Below are 18,594 nucleotides of genomic sequence, written 5' to 3'. Positions count from 1 at the left end.
CATTTAAAGAAGAGTTAACATATATTCTTTTTTTTTTTTAAGACTTTATTTATTTGACAGACAGAGATCACAAGTAGGCAGAGAGAGAGGAAGGAAGCAAGATCCCCGCTGAGCAGAGAGCCCAATGTGGGACTCAATCCCAGGATCCTGAGATCATAACTTGAGCCAAAGGCAGAGGCTTAACCCACGAAGCCACGCAGGCCCCCCAAGATTTTATTTGACAGAGAGAGAGAGCAAGACCACTAGTGAGAGAGGAAATACAAGCAGGGGGAGTGGGAGAGGGAGAAGCAGACTTCCCATCCAGCAGGGAGCCCCATCTGGGGTCGATCTCAGAACGCTGGGATCATGACCTGAGCCCAAGGTAGAAGCTTAACGACTGAGCCACCCAGGCACCCCATTAATATATATTCCTCTCAAAGTATTCCAAGAAATAGAAGAGGAAGGAAAACCCAAATTCATTCTATGAGGCTAGAATTACCCTAATACCAAAAACATAAAACTACAAAAAAATAAAAAAAATAAAAAGAAATAGGCCAATACCTTTGATGAATATAGATGCAAAAATCCTCAGTAAAGTATCAGTAAAATAGAATACATCAATACATTTTTAAAAAATTATTCACCACAATCAGGTGGGATTTAGTCCTAGGATCCAAAGTGGTTCAATATTTAGAAGTTGCATCAATATAATAAATCATCACATCCATGAAGAAGGATAAAAACTGTATGATCATTTCAATTAAGGGCAGGAAAAACATATGACAAAGTAAAACAACCGTTCATGACAAAAACACAACAAAGTATGTTTAAAGGGAACATACCTCAACATAATAAAGGTCACATATGAAAACCCCACATGAAAATTGGAGTTCCTGGGGTGCCTGGGTGGCTCAGTGGGTTAAGCCTCTGCCTTCGGCTCAGGTCATGATCCCAGGGTCCCGGGATCGCGCCCCACATCGGGCTCTCTGCTCAGCAGGGAGCCTGCTTCCCCCTCTTTCTCTGCCTGCCTCTCTGCCTACTTGTGATTTCTGTCAAAAAAATAAATAAAATCTTAAAAAAAAAAAAGAAAAGAAAAGAAAATTGGAGTTCTTTTCTCCTGAGGTCAGGAGTAAGACAAGAATGTCCACACTCGGGGCGCCTGGGTGGCTTAGTGGGTTGGGCCTCTGCTTCCCATTCAGGCCATGATATCGGGGTCCTAGGATGGAGCCCCGTATCAGGCTCTGTGCTCAGCGGGGACTCTGCTTCTCCCTGCCTGCCCCCCACCCGCCTCTCTGCCTACTTGCGATCCGTCTGTCAAATCAATCAATAAATCTTGTAAAAATAAAAAAGGAATGTCCACTCTCCGCAACTTTGGGCAACAGAATACTAAACTCCTAGCCACAGCAATTAGACAAAAAAAAAAAAAAAAATAAAAGGCATCCAATTTGGAAAGAAGTAAAACTTCTACTATTTCTAGATGACACCATACTCCATATAGAAACCTATAAAGACTCTACCAAAAAACTACCAGAACTGGGGTGATACCTAGGTGGCTCAGTCCTTTGTGGCTCAGTCCTTTAAGTGTCTGCCTTTGGCTCAGGTCATGATCCTGGGGTCCTGGGACAGAGTCCCACATTGGGCTCCTTGCTCAGTAGGGAGACAGCTTCTCCCTCCACTTGCCTCTCCCTCTGGCTGCTGCTCCCTTCTGCTTGTACTCTCTCTCTCTCTGACAAATAAATAAAATCTTAAAACAAACAAACAAAAACTACCAGAACTGATAAATGAATTCAGAAAAGTCCAAGGATTACGAAAATCACATACAGAAATCTTTTGCATTTGTATACAATAATAAAGCAGCAGAAAGAGAAAACAATCCCAATTTACAATTGCATCAAAAGTAATAAAATACTTAGGATCAATTTCAGTGAAGAGCTGAAAGACTCTGAAAACTACAGAAGCACTGATCCAAGGAATTAAAAATGATACAAATATCATTTGTTAATTTGTTAATTAACAAAAATAATTTGTTAATAACAAATGTTAAAATGTCCACACTACCAAAGCAATCTACAGATTTAATGCAATCCTTATCAAAATACCGACACCATTTTCCTCAGAACTAGAAAAAACAATCCTAAAATATTTATGGAATCCCAGAAGACTCCTGAATAGACAAAGCAATCTGAGGCCTTACAATTCCAGATTTCAAGTTACACTACACACAAAACTGTATTACCAAAACAGTATTGCAGTGGCACAAATATACACACCAGAAAAATGGAACCAAACAGAGAGCCCAGAAACAAATCTATGATTACACCGTGAATTAATCTTCAAAAAGGAGGCAAGAATTACAAATGGGAAAAAAGGCAATCTGTTCAACAAATGGTGTGGGGAAAACTACATGCAAAGTAGTAAAACTGGATTACTTTTTTAAGCCATACACAAGAAGAAACTCAAATGGAATAAGGACCTAAATGTTAGATCTGAAAACATAAAAATCATGGTAGGGAGCACAGGCAGGACTTTCTCTGACACTGGTGCTAATAACAATATTGTTTTTTTTTTTAAGTACACCTCCTAAAGTAATGGAAATAAAAGTGAAAATGAACTATTGGACTACTTCAAAATAAAAATCTTCTGGAAGGGGCGCCTGGGTGGCTCAGTGGGTTAAAGCCTCTGACTTCAGCTCAGGTCATGATCCCAGGGTCCTGGGCTCAAGCCCAGCATCCCTGCTCAGCAAGGAGCCTGCTTCCCCCCCTCTCTCTTTGCCTGCCTCTCTGCTTACTTGTGATCTCTGTCTGTCACATAAATAAATAAAATCTTTAAAAGAAAAAAAAAACACTTCTGCAAAACAAAGGAAACAAACAACAAAACTAAAAGGGAACCTACTGAATGGGAGGAGATAACTTGCTAAAGCTATCTCTGACAAAGGTACCCAAAATATGTAAATATGTAAGTAACTTATACAGCTCAACACCAAAAAAAAAAAAAAAAAATCCCAAATAATCCAATTTTAAAAATGGACAGAGGACATAAACACACATTTCTCCAAAGACTGATGGCCAACAGACCTATGAAAAGATGCTCAAGATTACTCAACATGAGGGAAATGTAAATCAAAGCCACAATGACATAATGGGGCACGTGGTTAGGTGTCAGTGTAGCATGTGATTCTTGAACTCGGGATTGTGAGCTCCAGCCCCACATGGAACATAGAGATAACTTTTTTAAAATTCTTAAAAAAAAACAAAAACCACAATGAGATATCACCACACCCCTTTAGAATGGCTAAAATCAAAAATCCAGAAGAGAACAAGATATGGTAAAAATGTCGATAAAAAAGGAACACTCCTTCACTATTGGTGGGAATGCAAACTAGTACAGCCATTCTGGAAAACATTATGAAGTTCCTCAAAAAGTGAAAAACAGAACTACTCTACGATCCAGTATTTTCAGTAATGAGTATTCACTAAAAAATACAAAAACACAAATTCAAAAGGATACATGCACTCCCTATGTTTACTGCAGGATTATTTACAATGGTCGAATTATGGAAGCAGCCCATTTGTCGCTGAATGAAAGGATAAGACAGAATCTTTTATTCAATCATTAAAAAGAAAAAACATCTTGTCATTTAAAACAACATGGATGATCTAGAGGTTATAATGTTGAGCAATATGTCAGTCAGAGGAAGACAAATACTGTACTGTTTCACTCATACATAAAATTTAAGAAACAAAACATGAAAAATGGGGGAAAAAGGGACAAACATAAAAAGAGACTTTTAATTATAAAGGACAAACTAATGGTTGCCAGAAGGCAATGGGTCAGTGGGGATGGGTGAAACAGGTGATGGGAATTAAGAGTATACTTATTTTGATTAGCATTAACATAAATTGTGAATCACAATACTATGCCTCTGAAATTAACATTAATACTGTGTTAATTGCAGTTAACTACTGCAATTAAAATTCTTTTTAAAAAAATTGGGGCGCCTGGGTGGCTCAGTGGGTTAAAGCCTCTGCCTTTGGCTCAGGTCATGATCCCAGGATTCAGGGATCGAGCCCCGCATAGGGCTCTCTGCTCAGCAGGAAGCCTGCTTCCCCCTTCTCTCTCTGCCTGCCTCTCTGCATATTTGTGATCTCTGTCAAATAAATAAATTTTTTAAAAAATAAATAAATAAATAAAATTTTTAAAACATTAAGTACCGGGGGACATCTGGATGGCTCAGTCAGTTAAGTCCAACTCCTGATTTCAGGTGAAGTTATGATCTCAGAATCCTGAGATGAAGACCAGAGTCCAACTCCACACTCAGGGTACAGAGTCTGCTTGAGATTCTCTCTCTCCCCCAACTCATTTGCCCCCCCCATCTCGCTCACCTGATCTCTAAAGTGAGTAAAATCTTAAAAAAAAAATAAATTTAAGGACTGGCTATACAAGCTACAGTAGAGGTGAACTTTGAAAACATGTTAAGTGAAAAGACCAGTTCAAACTAGGCAAATACAGAACAGCAAATTAACTGTTTCCTTAGAGAAAGGGTTATGGAGGGATTAGGGAAGAGAATACAGGATTTTGTTTTCATATGATGAACATATTCTAAAATTGACAATGGTGATGGTTATACAACTTTATTAATTAAAAAACATGAGACATCTCGCTGGCTCAATCAGCAGAACACACAACTCCTGATTTGGAAGTTGTATATTCAAGCCCCACAATGGGTGAATAAATTACTTAACAAATCTTTTTAAAGAAAAACAAAACACTGAATTTTAACCTTCAAAAGGATGCATTCTACAGTCGACTGAATTGTAGTTTTGCAATACGCAACCAAAAGAAAAATTAGTCAACAAATTTAAATGAAATTTCTTAGAATAGGGGCGCCTGGGTGGCTCAGAGGGTTAAAAGCCTCTGCCTTCAGCTCAGGTCATGATCCCGGGGTCCTGGGATGGAGCCCCGCATCGGACTCTCTGCTCCATGGGGAGCCTGCTTCCTCCTCTCTCTCTGCCTGCCTCTCTGCCTACTCTACTTATGTTCTCTGTCAAATAAATAAATAGAATCTTTAAAAAAAAATTTTTTTTTCTTAGAATATTTATGGCTTAAGTAGACTTCAGTTTTGTTTCCTTCCATTCCATTTTTATTTAAATTACAGACCAACACACTGATTTTGCATACCCTAAAATTTCCCATTCATGCACACATTATCTATAACTAACCCTCATGGCAGTTATACCTAAAACAGATCATGGCTTATAACATATTATAAAATACATCTATATTATGGCATAAAATAAAGACAGTGTTTTGTTTTGTTTTTAAGATTTTATTTATTTTACAAAGAAGAGAGGAACACAAGCAGTGGGAACAGAAGAGGGAGAAGCAGACCTTCCACCAAGCAGAGCCGGATTTGAGGCTCAATCCCAGAACTCTGGGATTGTGACCTGAGCAGAAGGTAGCCACTTAACAACTGGACTGAGCCACCCAGCCTCCTTTATGGTGACTATTGTTGAAAAGCAATCTATTTAGCTTCCTATACCATACTTGGAAGTACATATGCTGTTAATGATTAACCTACTGGTTTATCTGGTTAAATTGATATAATACAATGGATAATTTATCTTTACACCTAATTCTTCATTTAAATAGACCTTCTAGGGGGACCTGGGTGGCTCAGTGGGTTAAGCCTCTGCCTTCCGCTCCGGTCATGATCTCAGGGTCCTGGGATAGAGCCCCACATGGGGCTCTCTGCTCAGCAGGGAGCCTGCTTCCCCCGCTCTCTGCCTGCCTCTCTGCCTACTTGTGATCTCTCTCTCTCTCTGTCAAATAAATATTTTTTAAAATTAAAAAACTTTAAAAAATAAATAAATAGACCTTCTAAAATAATTTTAGTTCTCTGCAGAGTTCCCATCACAAAGAAAATATAAAAATAAGGGACCTTTCCCTTAGCAGGCAGCCTGGCTCACCCACCTTGGGGAAAAAAAAAAAAAAAACTATCCTCCATCCATCATTTATTCCCAGCTCTGGACTTAAAAAAGATTAGTAATTTTGTTTCCCCTGCTTTCGCTTTGTTATTAAAATACCACACTTAGTATCTCTTACTAAGAATATGTTACAAAAATACCAGTGAGGAACAAGATACTCCAACACAAAACAGCTACAGAAAATAATCTTTTCTTTCCAATTACTTAGCAATTACAATGTTGTATAATCTGTCCCAAAATAAGAAAACAAATCTGGCACTGAAATGTGTACTAACCTTCCAGTAATCAGTCTGTAAACTGTAGTATTTCTGATATGCAGATAATGCTGAAAAAAGAAAGTAATTATTAGTGAATATTTTATGTCTCATTTGAAAATCCACACAACAAAGATTTAAAAATTTTTTAATAAAGATTTTATTTATTCACTTGACAGAGATAGAGAGATCACAAGTAGGCAGAGCAGCAGGCAGAGAGGGAGGAAGGGAAGCAGGCTCCCTGCTGAGCAAGGAGCCTGATTCAGGGCTCGATCCCAGGACCCTGGGGGATCATGACCTAAGCAGAAGGCAGAGGCTTAACACTGAGCCACCCAGGTGCCCCAAAGATTTTTAAAAATTTTTAATAAGCTGCCCCTCTAGCCTGCATCTCAGCACACTATGATATAAACAGCAAACAATTTACTATTTATGGGCTACCAATAAAATTATCTATGAACACAATAGAAATAAACAATCTACCGGCAATCATTATCATTATAATATAAAATCATTATCAGATTTTATCCTTGCTTAAATATATGTCCAGTCTTGACAATTACTTCAGTCACTTTGGTTTCCCTCATGGAACAAATCTCATGGTAATTTTCTAAGCCTATTATATACTATAATAAATCTTCTAATTTTTCCTCAAAAATGCAATTCACTTCCCAAGAAAATAAAAGCACATACACACATGCTTCTGTTGAAACAGATGAAATTTGGCAGTTTGGAGTTTATGAGCAAATGGGTAAGAATTCTTGAGATATTTTTGGTCCAAAAAAATGACCATGGGAACAGGATCCATGGGCACAAAGAGCTGCAGTGGGATTGTGAGGAGAGACTGATTATATACTTTTTAATTACTGGGGATTAGAGATGGCATAAGTCTAGAAGGAATATGGAAGGAAGACTTTCAGGACCTTGAGGGACTGTCAGCTGCTATTAAGATAAGGTGACTTTTTTCTTTAATAAAACATAAACACTGGGGCACCTGGGTGGCTCAGTTATTAAACGTCTGCCTTCAGCTCAGGTCATGATCCTAGAGTCATGCGATCAAGCCCTATATCCGGCTCCCTGTTTAGCGGGAAGCCTGCTTCTCCCTCTCTCACTCCCCCTGCTTGTGTTAGCTTTCTCACTGTGTCTCTCTGTCAAATAAATAAATAAAATCTTTAAAAAATAAAAATGAAAAATGGAAAGAAAAAAAAAAACCATAACCATGAAGGTACCAAAGCAGCCCCAAGTTCCTTGAGGAAGGTCACACTTTGCAGTTTCAGGTATCAGTGGGCTGCAAGCTATAAGGAGATTTAATTTAAGCTGTATGCCTATTACTTTTGTTTCCCTTATCAATACAATCAACATTACCTTGGGCTACCACTAGTTTCAATTTAATTTCAAAATGGTTATTCCTGTGCTCCCTAAACCATCCAAAGTTATAAAAGATTTGGGATCACTTGGGCGCCTGGGTGGCTCAGTGGGTTAAGCCGCTGCCTTCGGCTCAGGTCATGATCTCAGGGTCCTGGGATCGAGTCCCGCATCGGGTTCTCTGCTCCGCGGGGAGCCTGCTTCCTCCTCTCTCTCTCTCTCTGCCTGCCTCTCTGCCTACTTGTGATCTCTCTGTGTCAAATGAATAAATAAAAAATCTTTAAAAAAAAAAAAAAAGATTTGGGATCACTTGAAACTGTTCCCTGCCAACCCTAAAAAAAAGGGCACAGAAGGTAAAAAGGTAAAAGAGATGTGACATAAACCTGTTAGAATTTATGGCAACACTAAAGTAAATTAAAAAGTAAATTAAAAAGGGGCACCTAGGCAACACAGTGGGTTAAGCAACTGCCATCTGCTCGTCCCAGGGTCTTGAAATAGAGGCCTACCTCCAGCTCTCTGCTCAGTGGGGAGTTTTCCCTCCTGCCTTTCTCCTCAGCTTATTATACTGTCAAATAAATGAATCGTAAAAAAAAATAAAAATTTTAAATATAAAGAACACAGGAAATTCTGACATTTTCAGTAGTACCTGAAAGTATTTAAATTTTTTTTAAACATTTAATTTATTTATTTGATGGAAAGAGAGTTCACAAGTAGGCAGAAAGGCAGGCAGAGAGAGGAGGAAGCAGGCTCCCCACTGAGCAGAAAGCTTGCCATGGAGCTCCGTCCCAGAACCCTGAGATCATGACGTGAGCCGAAGGGAGAGGCTTATTATTAACTCACTGAGCCACCCAGGCGCCCCTAAATTTATTTCTTAAATTACTTCAAGGGGAACATTTACAGTAAAACAGTTAGGAATGAGCTCATTTTACCTGCCCTCTAAGTGCAAGTAGAGTGACCTATCAGTAGTATACCAGAAGAAGAGCTAGTACATAGTGTAATATGCTGATGATTTTCATATCTCAAACAATCATTTTTACGATTTTAGACATTTTTCACAACAGAACTATAAATATTATCTAAATTCCTTCCATGGGAGGGCCTAGGTGGCTCAACAACTGGGCAACAGACGCTTGATTTTGGCTCATGATTTCAGCTCAGGCCCACGGTCTGAGGGTCGTGAGATGGAGCCCAGAGTAGAGCCTGCTTCCGGTTCTCCACCACCCTCACACACCCGTGAAGGTCTCTCAAGCACAAGTGTGCTCAAGCTCTCTCAAAAACAAATCAAATCAAATCAAATCTTCCATAGACTTCATTACACAAAGTTAGAAGAGAAATAACTAAAGGGAAACTTGTCCGTCCCCCCCCCCCACCGCCCCCCTCCACGCTCCTTCCTTCCTTCACTTTTTACTACTATTTGAGATAGCTGAGAAAGAGAAGCAGCAATGGACAGGGTGAGGCACCAAAGAGAAGCAGATTCCTAGCTGAGCAGAGAGCCCCAGGAGATACTCAATTCCAGGACCCTGGGGTCATGACATGAGCCAAAGGCAGACACTTAGCTGACGAACCCAACCACATACCCTAAACTTGCTTTTTTCAAATATTTCCATAAAATTTTAAAAATCAGAATTTTTAAGTATGCAAACTTAATGCTCTAGAAATAATGAGTATATATAAGAATCCTTATCTCATTAATACACTACATTTCATGTCTAAGAAATGACTAAATGATTAAGGGTTTATTTTTATTTTTTTAAAGGATCTAATCTTTTTTCTTTTTTTTAAGATTTTATTTATTTATTTGACAGAGAGAGATCACAAGTAGGCAGAGAGGCAGGCAGAGAAAGAGAGAGGAGGAAGCAAGCTCCCCGCTGAGCAGAGAGCCCGATGCGGGACTCGATCCCAGGACCCTGAGATCATGACCTGAGCCGAAGGCAGCAGCTTAACCCACTGAGCCACCCAGGCGCCCCAAAAGATCTATTTTTAAAACAACTCTAAACAACCAAATTCATAATACAGTGAGTCACATTGTATTGCATATTATACACTGCCCAGAGCAAACAGCTCTAGTAGGAAAGGTCACAGTAGCAAAACTTTAAGAGAAACACCCAACTCCAGCCCACTCCAGTCCTCTTATTCTAAGTGGGGAAACAGAAAAACTCAATTCAGTTCACAAAGGTAAAGTCTCACTAAAGAGTGAAACCTAATCATTGTCTTGATAAGACACATCCCCTCACTGTCCCCCTTTACCACATTACCGTTTATAGCAGTTCTTTTTAATTAATATACTAATCCAAATTTTAGAAAAAATTTACAAGACATACTAAGGGCAAAAACACAATTTGAAAAAAACAAGCATCAGAAGGAAAATGGAAAGTATATGGGATTTATCAAACTGGGAATTCAACAATACAATATGCTAAAAATAACTAGTACATAAACAGAAGAGTATGCAAGAACAGAAGGGCAATGAAACCAGAGAAGACAGAAATGGTAACGAAGGATCAAGAAGAAATGCCAAACTTCAAAAACACTGTAACAATAATATAAAATGCCTGTAATGGGATTATTAGTAGACTGGACACAGGTAGGGAAAGAATACAGGAGATAAAGAATTTATCAAAAGAATCCTCAAAAACCAAAAACTGGGGAATAACTGCTGCAGGGAGAGGGAGATAAGAGGACTGTGGGGCTCCAAAAAAAATTGAACAATGTGTAACGGGCCTACTAGAAGGTAAAACAGTGAGAAAAAAGGAATTATTGCAAATAATAAAGACAAAGAATTTCTCCCAAAATTAATGCCAGACAAATAAATCCCAGATCCAGGAAGCTCAAGAGAACACCAAGGAGGAAAAATGTCCAAAGGCAAAAGTAATTTAGGCATATTACTTTTATTTTTTAAAGATTTTATTTATTTTTTTGATATACACAGAGGGAGAGAGAGAGCAAGAGAGCACAAGCAGAGGGTAGAGGCAGAGGAAAAGGGACAAGCAAACTCCTTGCTGAGCAAGAGCCCAATGTGGGACTCAATCCCAGGACACTGGGATCACGACCTGACCCGAACACAGATGCCCAACCAACTGAACCACCGAGGTATCCCATGGCACCTGATCCAAAGGTAGATATCCAACTGAGCCACCCAGGTGTCCGATGGAATATCATTTTTAAACAAGAGAAACTAAAAGATTATAATTTTTTTAAGACTTTATTCATTTGAGAGAGAGCACATGTAAGGGAAGGGGCAGAGGCAGAGGGAGAAGCAGACTCTCTGCTGAGCAGGGAGCCCGATGCAGGATTTGATCCAAGCAGGACCCTGGGATCATGACCTGAGCCAAAGGCAAATGCTTAACCATCTGAGCCACCCAGGCATCCTGAAAAGATTTTTTAAAAATAATCCAGAAACTAGAGGGAGTAAAAACACCTTTCCTACAGAAAAGCAATGGTAAGAATTATTCAAACTCTCAGAAGATGGGAGTTGAATACTTAAATTCTGGGGGAGTGGGGAGGAAAGCAAACATAAAGCAAAATTATCACGTAAAAAAAGTGAAGGAGGGGCACATGGATGGCTCATGATCTCAGGGTTACAGGGTTGATCCAGGTGGGCATGGGGCCTGCTCAGGATTCTTTTTTCATATCCTTCTCTAAACTTCCCCTTGCTTGCATGTTTGTGCACTCTCTCTCTTTAAAAAAAAAAAAAAAAAAATTGAGGAAATACCTTGTCAAAGAAGCAAACATGAGGGAAATTGCTGACAGAGAGCTGCCTTGCCAAATACACACACACACACACACACACACACGTATATACATATTTTTTAAAGAAGTTCTTACAAAGAAGAAAATAATACAAGTCCAAAACACCAAACTACACGAAGAAATCACAAAGGAAAATAAGTAAATGTAAAATTAAAACCTATTTTTCTTAATAGCTGATGTAAAAGATAACCATTCAAAATATCAACCTGTGTTTCTTATTACATTTTGTATGTCTCATATACACATACATAAAATAGATCTTTTTCAACTTAGAGTTATGTTCAGTAATCCCACTGTAAGTTGAAAACTATTATAAATGGAAAACCCATTTAATATAACCAACTGCCATACATAATAGCGTAGCCAAGCCTACCTTACATGAGCTCAGAACACTCACATTAGCCTTTATGAAGTTGGGCAAAATCTAGCACAATGCCTATTTTATAATAAAAAGGTGAGGGGTGCCTGGTGGCTCAGTTAGTAAAGTCTTCAATCTATATCTCAGCTCAGGTCTTGATGATATCAGGGACATGAGCCGCTTTAAAAAAAAATGGGATCTATAACAAAGTGCTGAATACCTCAAATAATTTATTGAACATCATAATGAAAAGACAGATGATTGCAATCGTTACATGGGTATAGAAAGGTTGTTGGTATACTGGACGTAAGTTTACCCTCATGATCTCATGACTTATTAGAATAAGACTCACTTTTTTTTTTTTTTTTTTAAAAAGAAGGTGTATTTGAGAGACAGGAATGAGAGCGTGAGGCGGTAGGGTCTGAGGGAAAAGCAGACTCTCCACTGAGTAGGGAACCTGATGCAGACTCGAGCCTTGGACTCCAGGATCATGACCTGAGCTGAAATTAAAGTCTTTTATACCAAGGTATCCCCAGAGACTCACTTTTTAAAAGCTCCAAACAAGCCACAATAGTCCAAGTTTTCCATCCCTGCTACACATGATACTTAGCAGAAACCAGTGCCAGAAATGACAAGCTCCAAACACTTAAAAAAAAAAAAACTTGTTTATCCACTTATCAGTTTCATCCTATTCATATGCCTGATGACCTTCCTCCAGATTATTACCATCTAACTGTAGTAATAAAAATGTACCAGTAACATAACAGTACCATTAACATAACAGAACCAAATTGCATCCACTTAAGGGAAGAAGAGGTCACACTTTCGATTCTAATCCCAAGTTGTTTCTCTACGTCATGACCTTAGGTCAGCTTCCATACCAGTCCCTAAGTCACCCTAACCCCAAACCCCAACCATGAGACCTATTCAAAAAGGTGCCTGAGTGGCTCAGTCATTAACCATCTGCTTTCAGGTCAGGTCCTGATCTCAGAGTCCTAGGATGGAGTCCCACTTCAGGCCCCCTGCTCAGCAGGGAGTCAGCTTCTCCTTTCCCACTCCTCCTGCTTGTGTTCCCTCTCTTGCTGTGTCTCTTTCTGTCAAATAAATAAATAAAATTTAAAAAAAAAAAAAAAGGTGCATTTACAACATGAGTTCCTCTTCTCCCATTCTCTGGCCACTGAATAAATTACCTGCTCATCATCAAATGCTGTGTGTTGTATTTGGTAAATGGTACTGAGTAGAGAAAGAAGTTATCATTTTGTAAGAACTGCTGTGGCACAGAGGCACATGAAAGGATCTTACTGAAGAGAAGAACAAAGGCAAAAGAAATGTAGATAAAATTGTATTTCCTTACAACTTACACCCCACCAACAAACACCTCAGAAAGAGACCTCCTCCTCAAGAAGCTCCAGCAACTATCTTAAAATTAATGCTTTGCTAGAAGCAGAAAGTAACATTTGCTTGATAATAGCCAGACCTCCAGGATCTTTAAGTCTTCTTTAACATATGACAATCCTTTTAGAAACTCCCTTTATCTCTACCCCCTCCCAATTTAGAGAGTATATAAGCAGTCACTTACAATCCCAGTGCAGCTCTTTCTGCCCTCCCGATCCTGTCCCCATGCTTGTATAAAAACACCTTTTTGAACCAAAAAAAAAATCTCAAAACATCCCTGACCACCGGCTCAGAGACACACATCACATCATTTCCATATACCATTAGCCTGGGAAAAGATCCAAGTTCAAAATTCAAATACACCTTCTATTTGAATGCTTACTATTTTTCGTACCATTACAAAGACAAAAAATCTAAAATCAGGGTAAATTGGAGACTGCCTATATATAACACGAAATGTCATCCATGACACACAGGACAGGAAAAAGAACTGAGATTACTTTACCAGAACATGCCTCACAGTCCAATGAAGCATTATTTGAAAGTTGACATGGAAATTACTTCTAAATTTATACTGATTACTCTAGGGTAAACATTTCAAAACATGTTTTTAAGAAGTAGTTAAGAGGGGCACCTGGCTAGTATCCAAAATCTATAAAGAACTTATCAAACTCAACATCCAAAGAACAAATAATCGAATTAAGAAATGGCAGAGGGGGGTGCCTGGGTAGCTCAGTGGGTTAAGCCACTGCCTTAGGCGGTCATGATCTCAGGGTCCTGGGATCAAGTCCCGCATTGGGCTCTCTGCTCAGTAGGGAGCCTGCTTCCCACCCCGCCCCGCATGCCTCTCTGTCTACTTGTGATCTCATTCTGTCAAATAAATAAATAAAATCTTCAAAATAAAAAAATAAAAAAAAAGAAATGGCAGAGGATTTTAAACAAGCAAAGAAGACATCCAAATGGCCAACAGACACATCAAAAAGTGCTGCACATCACTCACCATCAGGGAAATACATATCAGAACCATAATGTGAAAGACCCCTGCCCTGGAGAGTCCCCTCCCTTAAGAGATAAATAGGATGGCTTTAGATGTCCTGACAGCAGCACAGGGTGGCACATGTGCAATTATCAAGACAGAATGTTGTGTGTACATCCCAGACTATCACAGGACTAATAAAGGATATGAATGCCCAAATTAAGGCCCTACAAGATCCTTCTCTCTCTCAGTGAATGGTTAAGTTCCTGGTTTGAAGGAGGACTATGGCCGAATCTCCTTTTCGGGCTTCTCATTCTTATCGCCTTATTAACCTTAATATGTTGCTTTGTTCCATGTTTCTCTACTTGGTGCCGAGACTCCATTGCTACAATGACTACACCACGACAGACGATCCTTATCGCACGCGAGGACGCCTCTTCACTGTCAGCGCTGGATTCAGCTGCCTCCACCTTTCGTAACTCCCTTATACATTCCTACCCTGATCAATATCGACCCCAGTAGGTAGGGACAGCTCTACGCCCCTATTCAGCACGAAGAAGTTACAGAAGATGAGACCTTCCACCTTCAACCACCTTAAAGATTTAAGGGTCAAAATTGTTCAGGGGGGAATGATGAGGGAGCAGGAGGATGACTGAGGACAAAGCAAAAGCTGGCGCCTTGCACCCCCCCCCTTTTCATCCGCTCCCCTCCATATGTGTAGCATTCCACAGGCACCCCTGACTGCCATAAAATGATAAATAGTTAACTTGCAGAGATCACAGTCCTGCAAGGCAGGAGTCTCTCTTGGTTTACAAATGTCCTTGAGATTTACAACAAAGACGTTACCTTATCAATAGCCCAATTTCCAGGGACACAGAACTCAGTTTCTCAAGCCCTAATGTCACCCTCCCCTCCATAAAACACCGAAGGGGGCGGAGGTAGAACGAAAAGTAAATAAAGTTGAATTTCTTCTAAACCTAAATCTCATTAACAAGGATGCTTGATGGCAGGAGTGTGACATTCCACCAGGAGACTCCCAATTGTCTTTACTTAATAAGTAACCAGGCCTTCAATATCCTAACGGGCCAGTTCTGCTTCTGTAAGATTGCTTTGTCTGCTTTTTCGCGCGGGTCCCCTGACCCAATCCACTGACGCCAAGTATGCCTGTTCAAAGGATCAATCAATCAGCGCCGTCCCCCCCAAAACTTGTGTGTACCTGTCTATATAAACCCCGCTTTCCCCTCGGCCGGTGTGCTCGGTTAGCTGGAGCTGCCGACCACCCGCCAGTACCTGCGTCCCAATAAACCTCTTGCTGTTTGCATCCAGTGGCAGTGTTGGATTCTTGGGTAAGGGGATCCGCGGGTCTTTCAAATGTACACCACTTCACACCAGTCAGAATGGCTAAAATTAACCAGTCAGAAAATGACAGATGCTGGCAAGGATATGGAGAAAGGGGAACCCTCCTACACTATTGGTGGGAATGCAAGCTGGTGCAACCACTCTGGTAAACAGCATGGAGGTTCCTCAAGAAGTTGAAACTAGAGTTACAATATGACCCAGCAATTACACTACTGGGTGTTTAGCCTAAAGATACAAATGCAGTGATCCGAAGGGGCACGCGCACCCCAATGTTTATAGCAGAATGTCCACAATAGCCAAACTATGGAAAGAACCTAGATGTCCATCAGCAGATGAATGGATAAAGAAGATGTGGTGTATATAGACAATGAAATACTATGCAGCTATCAAAAGAAATGAAATCTTGCCATTTGCCACGATGTGGATGAACTAGAGAGTACTATGCTGAGCAAAATCAGTCATTCAGAGAAAGAGAATTATCATATGATCTCCCTGATATGAGGAATTTAAGAGGCAAAGTGGGGGGTTTGAGGGGTAGGGAAGGGGAAAAAAAACAAACAAGATGGGATCAGTAGGGAGACAAACCGTAACAGACTCTCTCAAAAAAAAACTGAGCGTCGCTGGGTGGAGGGGAGTAGGGAGAGAGTGGTTGGGTTATGGACACTGGGCATGGTATGTGCTATGGTGAGTGCTGTGCAGTGTGTAAGCTTGATGATTCACAGACCTGTTCCCCTGGGGCTAGTAATACATTTTATGTTAATAAAAAATTAAAGAAAGAGGGATGCCTGGGTGGCTCAGTTGTTGAATGTCCGCCTTCGGCAAGGTCATGATCCCAGGGACTTGGGATCAAGACCCACATCAAGCTCCCTGTTCAGCTTGATTCTCCCTCTTCCACTCCCCCTGCTGGTATTCCCTCTCTCACTGTCTCTATCAAATGAATAAAATCTGTTTTAAAAAATACTGGTAAGATGGGGCTCCTGGGTGGCTCAGTGGGTTAAGCCTCTGCCTTCAGCTCAGGTCATGATCCCAGGGTCCTGGGATCAAGCCCCGCATTGGGTTCTCTGCTCAGCAGGGAGCCTGCTTTCCCCCCTCTCTCTCTGCCTGCCTCTCTGCCTACTTGTGATCTCTGTCTGTCAAATAAATAAAATCTTTAAAAAAAAAAAAATACTGGTAAGAAAGCAGAAAAAATGCAATCATTTATAATCAGAAAAAGAAAAAGAATGGAAAACAAAAATAAGAACGAAGAATAAAGGCAATAAAGACAAAAAAACAGGGTGCCTGGATGGCTCCGCAGGTTAAGCCTCTGCCTTCAGCTCAGGTCATGATCTCGGGGTCCTGGGATTGAGCCCCGCATTGGGCTCTCTGCTCAGCAGGGAGCCTGCTTCCCCCTCTCTCTGCCTGCCTCTCTGCCTACTTGTGATCTCTCTCTCTCTGACAAGTAAATAAATAAATTTTTTTAAAAAGACAAATATCAATTATGGCAGCTATTAATCTGACTGTATCAATAACAATTACACCCCCAAGAATCCACGATGGCAGAGGAGTAGCAGACCTAAATCTCGTCTGGTCCCAGGAATTCAGCTAGCTAGCTATGAAACCATTCTGAAAACCTACAAACTCAGCTGGAGAACAAAGAAAAAAATACCAGCAACTCTATGAACAGAAAAGCGATCCTTTTCTGCAGGGTAGGAGGTGTGGAGGAGTGAATCTTAGATGACACATAGGAAGAGAGACCACGGGGCAGAGGGAAGGAACCTCCGTCAGCCAAGTGATAGAGCAGCAAAGCACAAAACTGCAACTTACAGGAGTCTGCTCTGGTGAGGAATATTGCTCAGCTGACTAAGTGGGAGATGGAACCATTGCTGGGACAGTGAGGTCTGAGGATCATCAGGGTCACAGGAAGACGGTGAGGTGCCTCACTGTAGCAGAGCACCCACATATTGGAGCAGGGAAGCCAACTGAAAAGAGTGAGCTGACGAATGGGCTCTCAGCTCACAGTTGCCATAAACTGTGTTTTCTAGCACAGCGGGCCACTGCTGTTTAAGTAGGGGTCCAACAAATGGCAGGACAGGGGAGAACCCCTCTTTCCTCCCACAGAAGGAGTGGCAGGGAGAGTGCTGCAGGAGCCTCTTGGGTTTGGAGACTTCAAACAGGGCTGTGTGCCTGAGACAGAAACGCTCACTTACAGGCCAGGGGAATACAGAGTGCAGATGAGACCAGGAAGACTAACTGTTTTTCTTTCAGGGTTCACTGAGAAGCAGGACCCCAAGCTCTGGGCTCCTCTGAGGTGAGAGACTAGGAGGCCGCCATTTTCATTCTCAGCTGTGTGGAAAAGCCTTCAGGGAAGGAAAGCTACAGAGAGCAAACCCTAGCAGATTACTTAGCCTGGCAAGGGCAGAGCCATGCTGCCTGGGGCAAAGATGTTTGAGAATCAAAGCAACGGGTCCCTCCCCCAGATCAGCAAGAACATCTAGCCAAGACCATGTTACTGATGAATGAGAACTGCAAAACTCCAGGGCTAGGGCAATACAGCACACAGAATTCATGGCCTTTTCCCCATGATTCCCCATGATTCAACTTTAATTTTTAAAATTTTCTTTTTAATTTTTTTTAAATTATTCTTTTTCAACCAACTTATCAATTCCTTTTTAAAAACCTTTAGCTTTCGGAGCGCCTGGGTGGCTCAGTGGGTTAAGGCCTCTGCCTTCAGCTCGGGTCATGATCCCAGGGTCCTGGGATCGAGCCCCACATCGGGCTCTCTGCTGAGCAGGGAGCCTGCTTCCTCCTCTCTCTCTGCCTGTCTCTCTGCCTACTTGTGATCTCCGTCTGTCAAATAAATAAATAAAAATCTTTTTAAAAAATAATAATAATAAAAAATAAAAAAATAAAAACCTTTAGCTTTCATTCTGTACAGTCATATTCTATCCCTTCATTGTATTCAACCTTATTTTTGTGTATCTATATACACATATATACAGATATATGTGTGTGTGTGTATATATATTGTTTCTTTCTTTCACACTTTGGGATGTAGTTTCTTCTAACAGATCAAAATATAATCAATATTTAGAGTATGGCTTTGTTCTATTCACCTGATCACATTCTCTCTCTTTTTAAAATTTTTCTTCTTTCCTTTTCCAACCAACTTATCAATTCCTTTTTTTAATTTTTAATTTT

General features: G+C 40.5%; 1 protein-coding gene across 9 annotated transcripts in view; it reads right to left on the bottom strand.

Moving 5' to 3' along the window:
* LOC116583896 (lysine-specific demethylase 6A-like) overlaps window positions 1-18,594 on the bottom strand; it is a 167,194-nt gene that overhangs the window by 132,270 nt on the left and 16,330 nt on the right. For 8 of the 9 annotated variants that reach the window (XM_032331883.1, XM_032331888.1, XM_032331887.1 and 5 more), the window contains exon 4: window positions 6,239-6,288. The exons of the other annotated variant lie outside the window; for it this stretch is intronic. In XM_032331883.1, the coding sequence (XP_032187774.1) occupies window positions 6,239-6,288 (50 nt within the window). The remainder of the gene's footprint in view (window positions 1-6,238; window positions 6,289-18,594) is intronic. 9 annotated transcript variants of the gene reach the window in all.

This window comes from Mustela erminea, chromosome Y (genome assembly GCF_009829155.1).
Source record: "Mustela erminea isolate mMusErm1 chromosome Y, mMusErm1.Pri, whole genome shotgun sequence".
NCBI lineage: Eukaryota > Metazoa > Chordata > Mammalia > Carnivora > Mustelidae > Mustela > Mustela erminea.
Note: the sequence above shows the minus strand (reverse complement) of the source record. Positions and strands in the feature narration are given on the sequence as shown.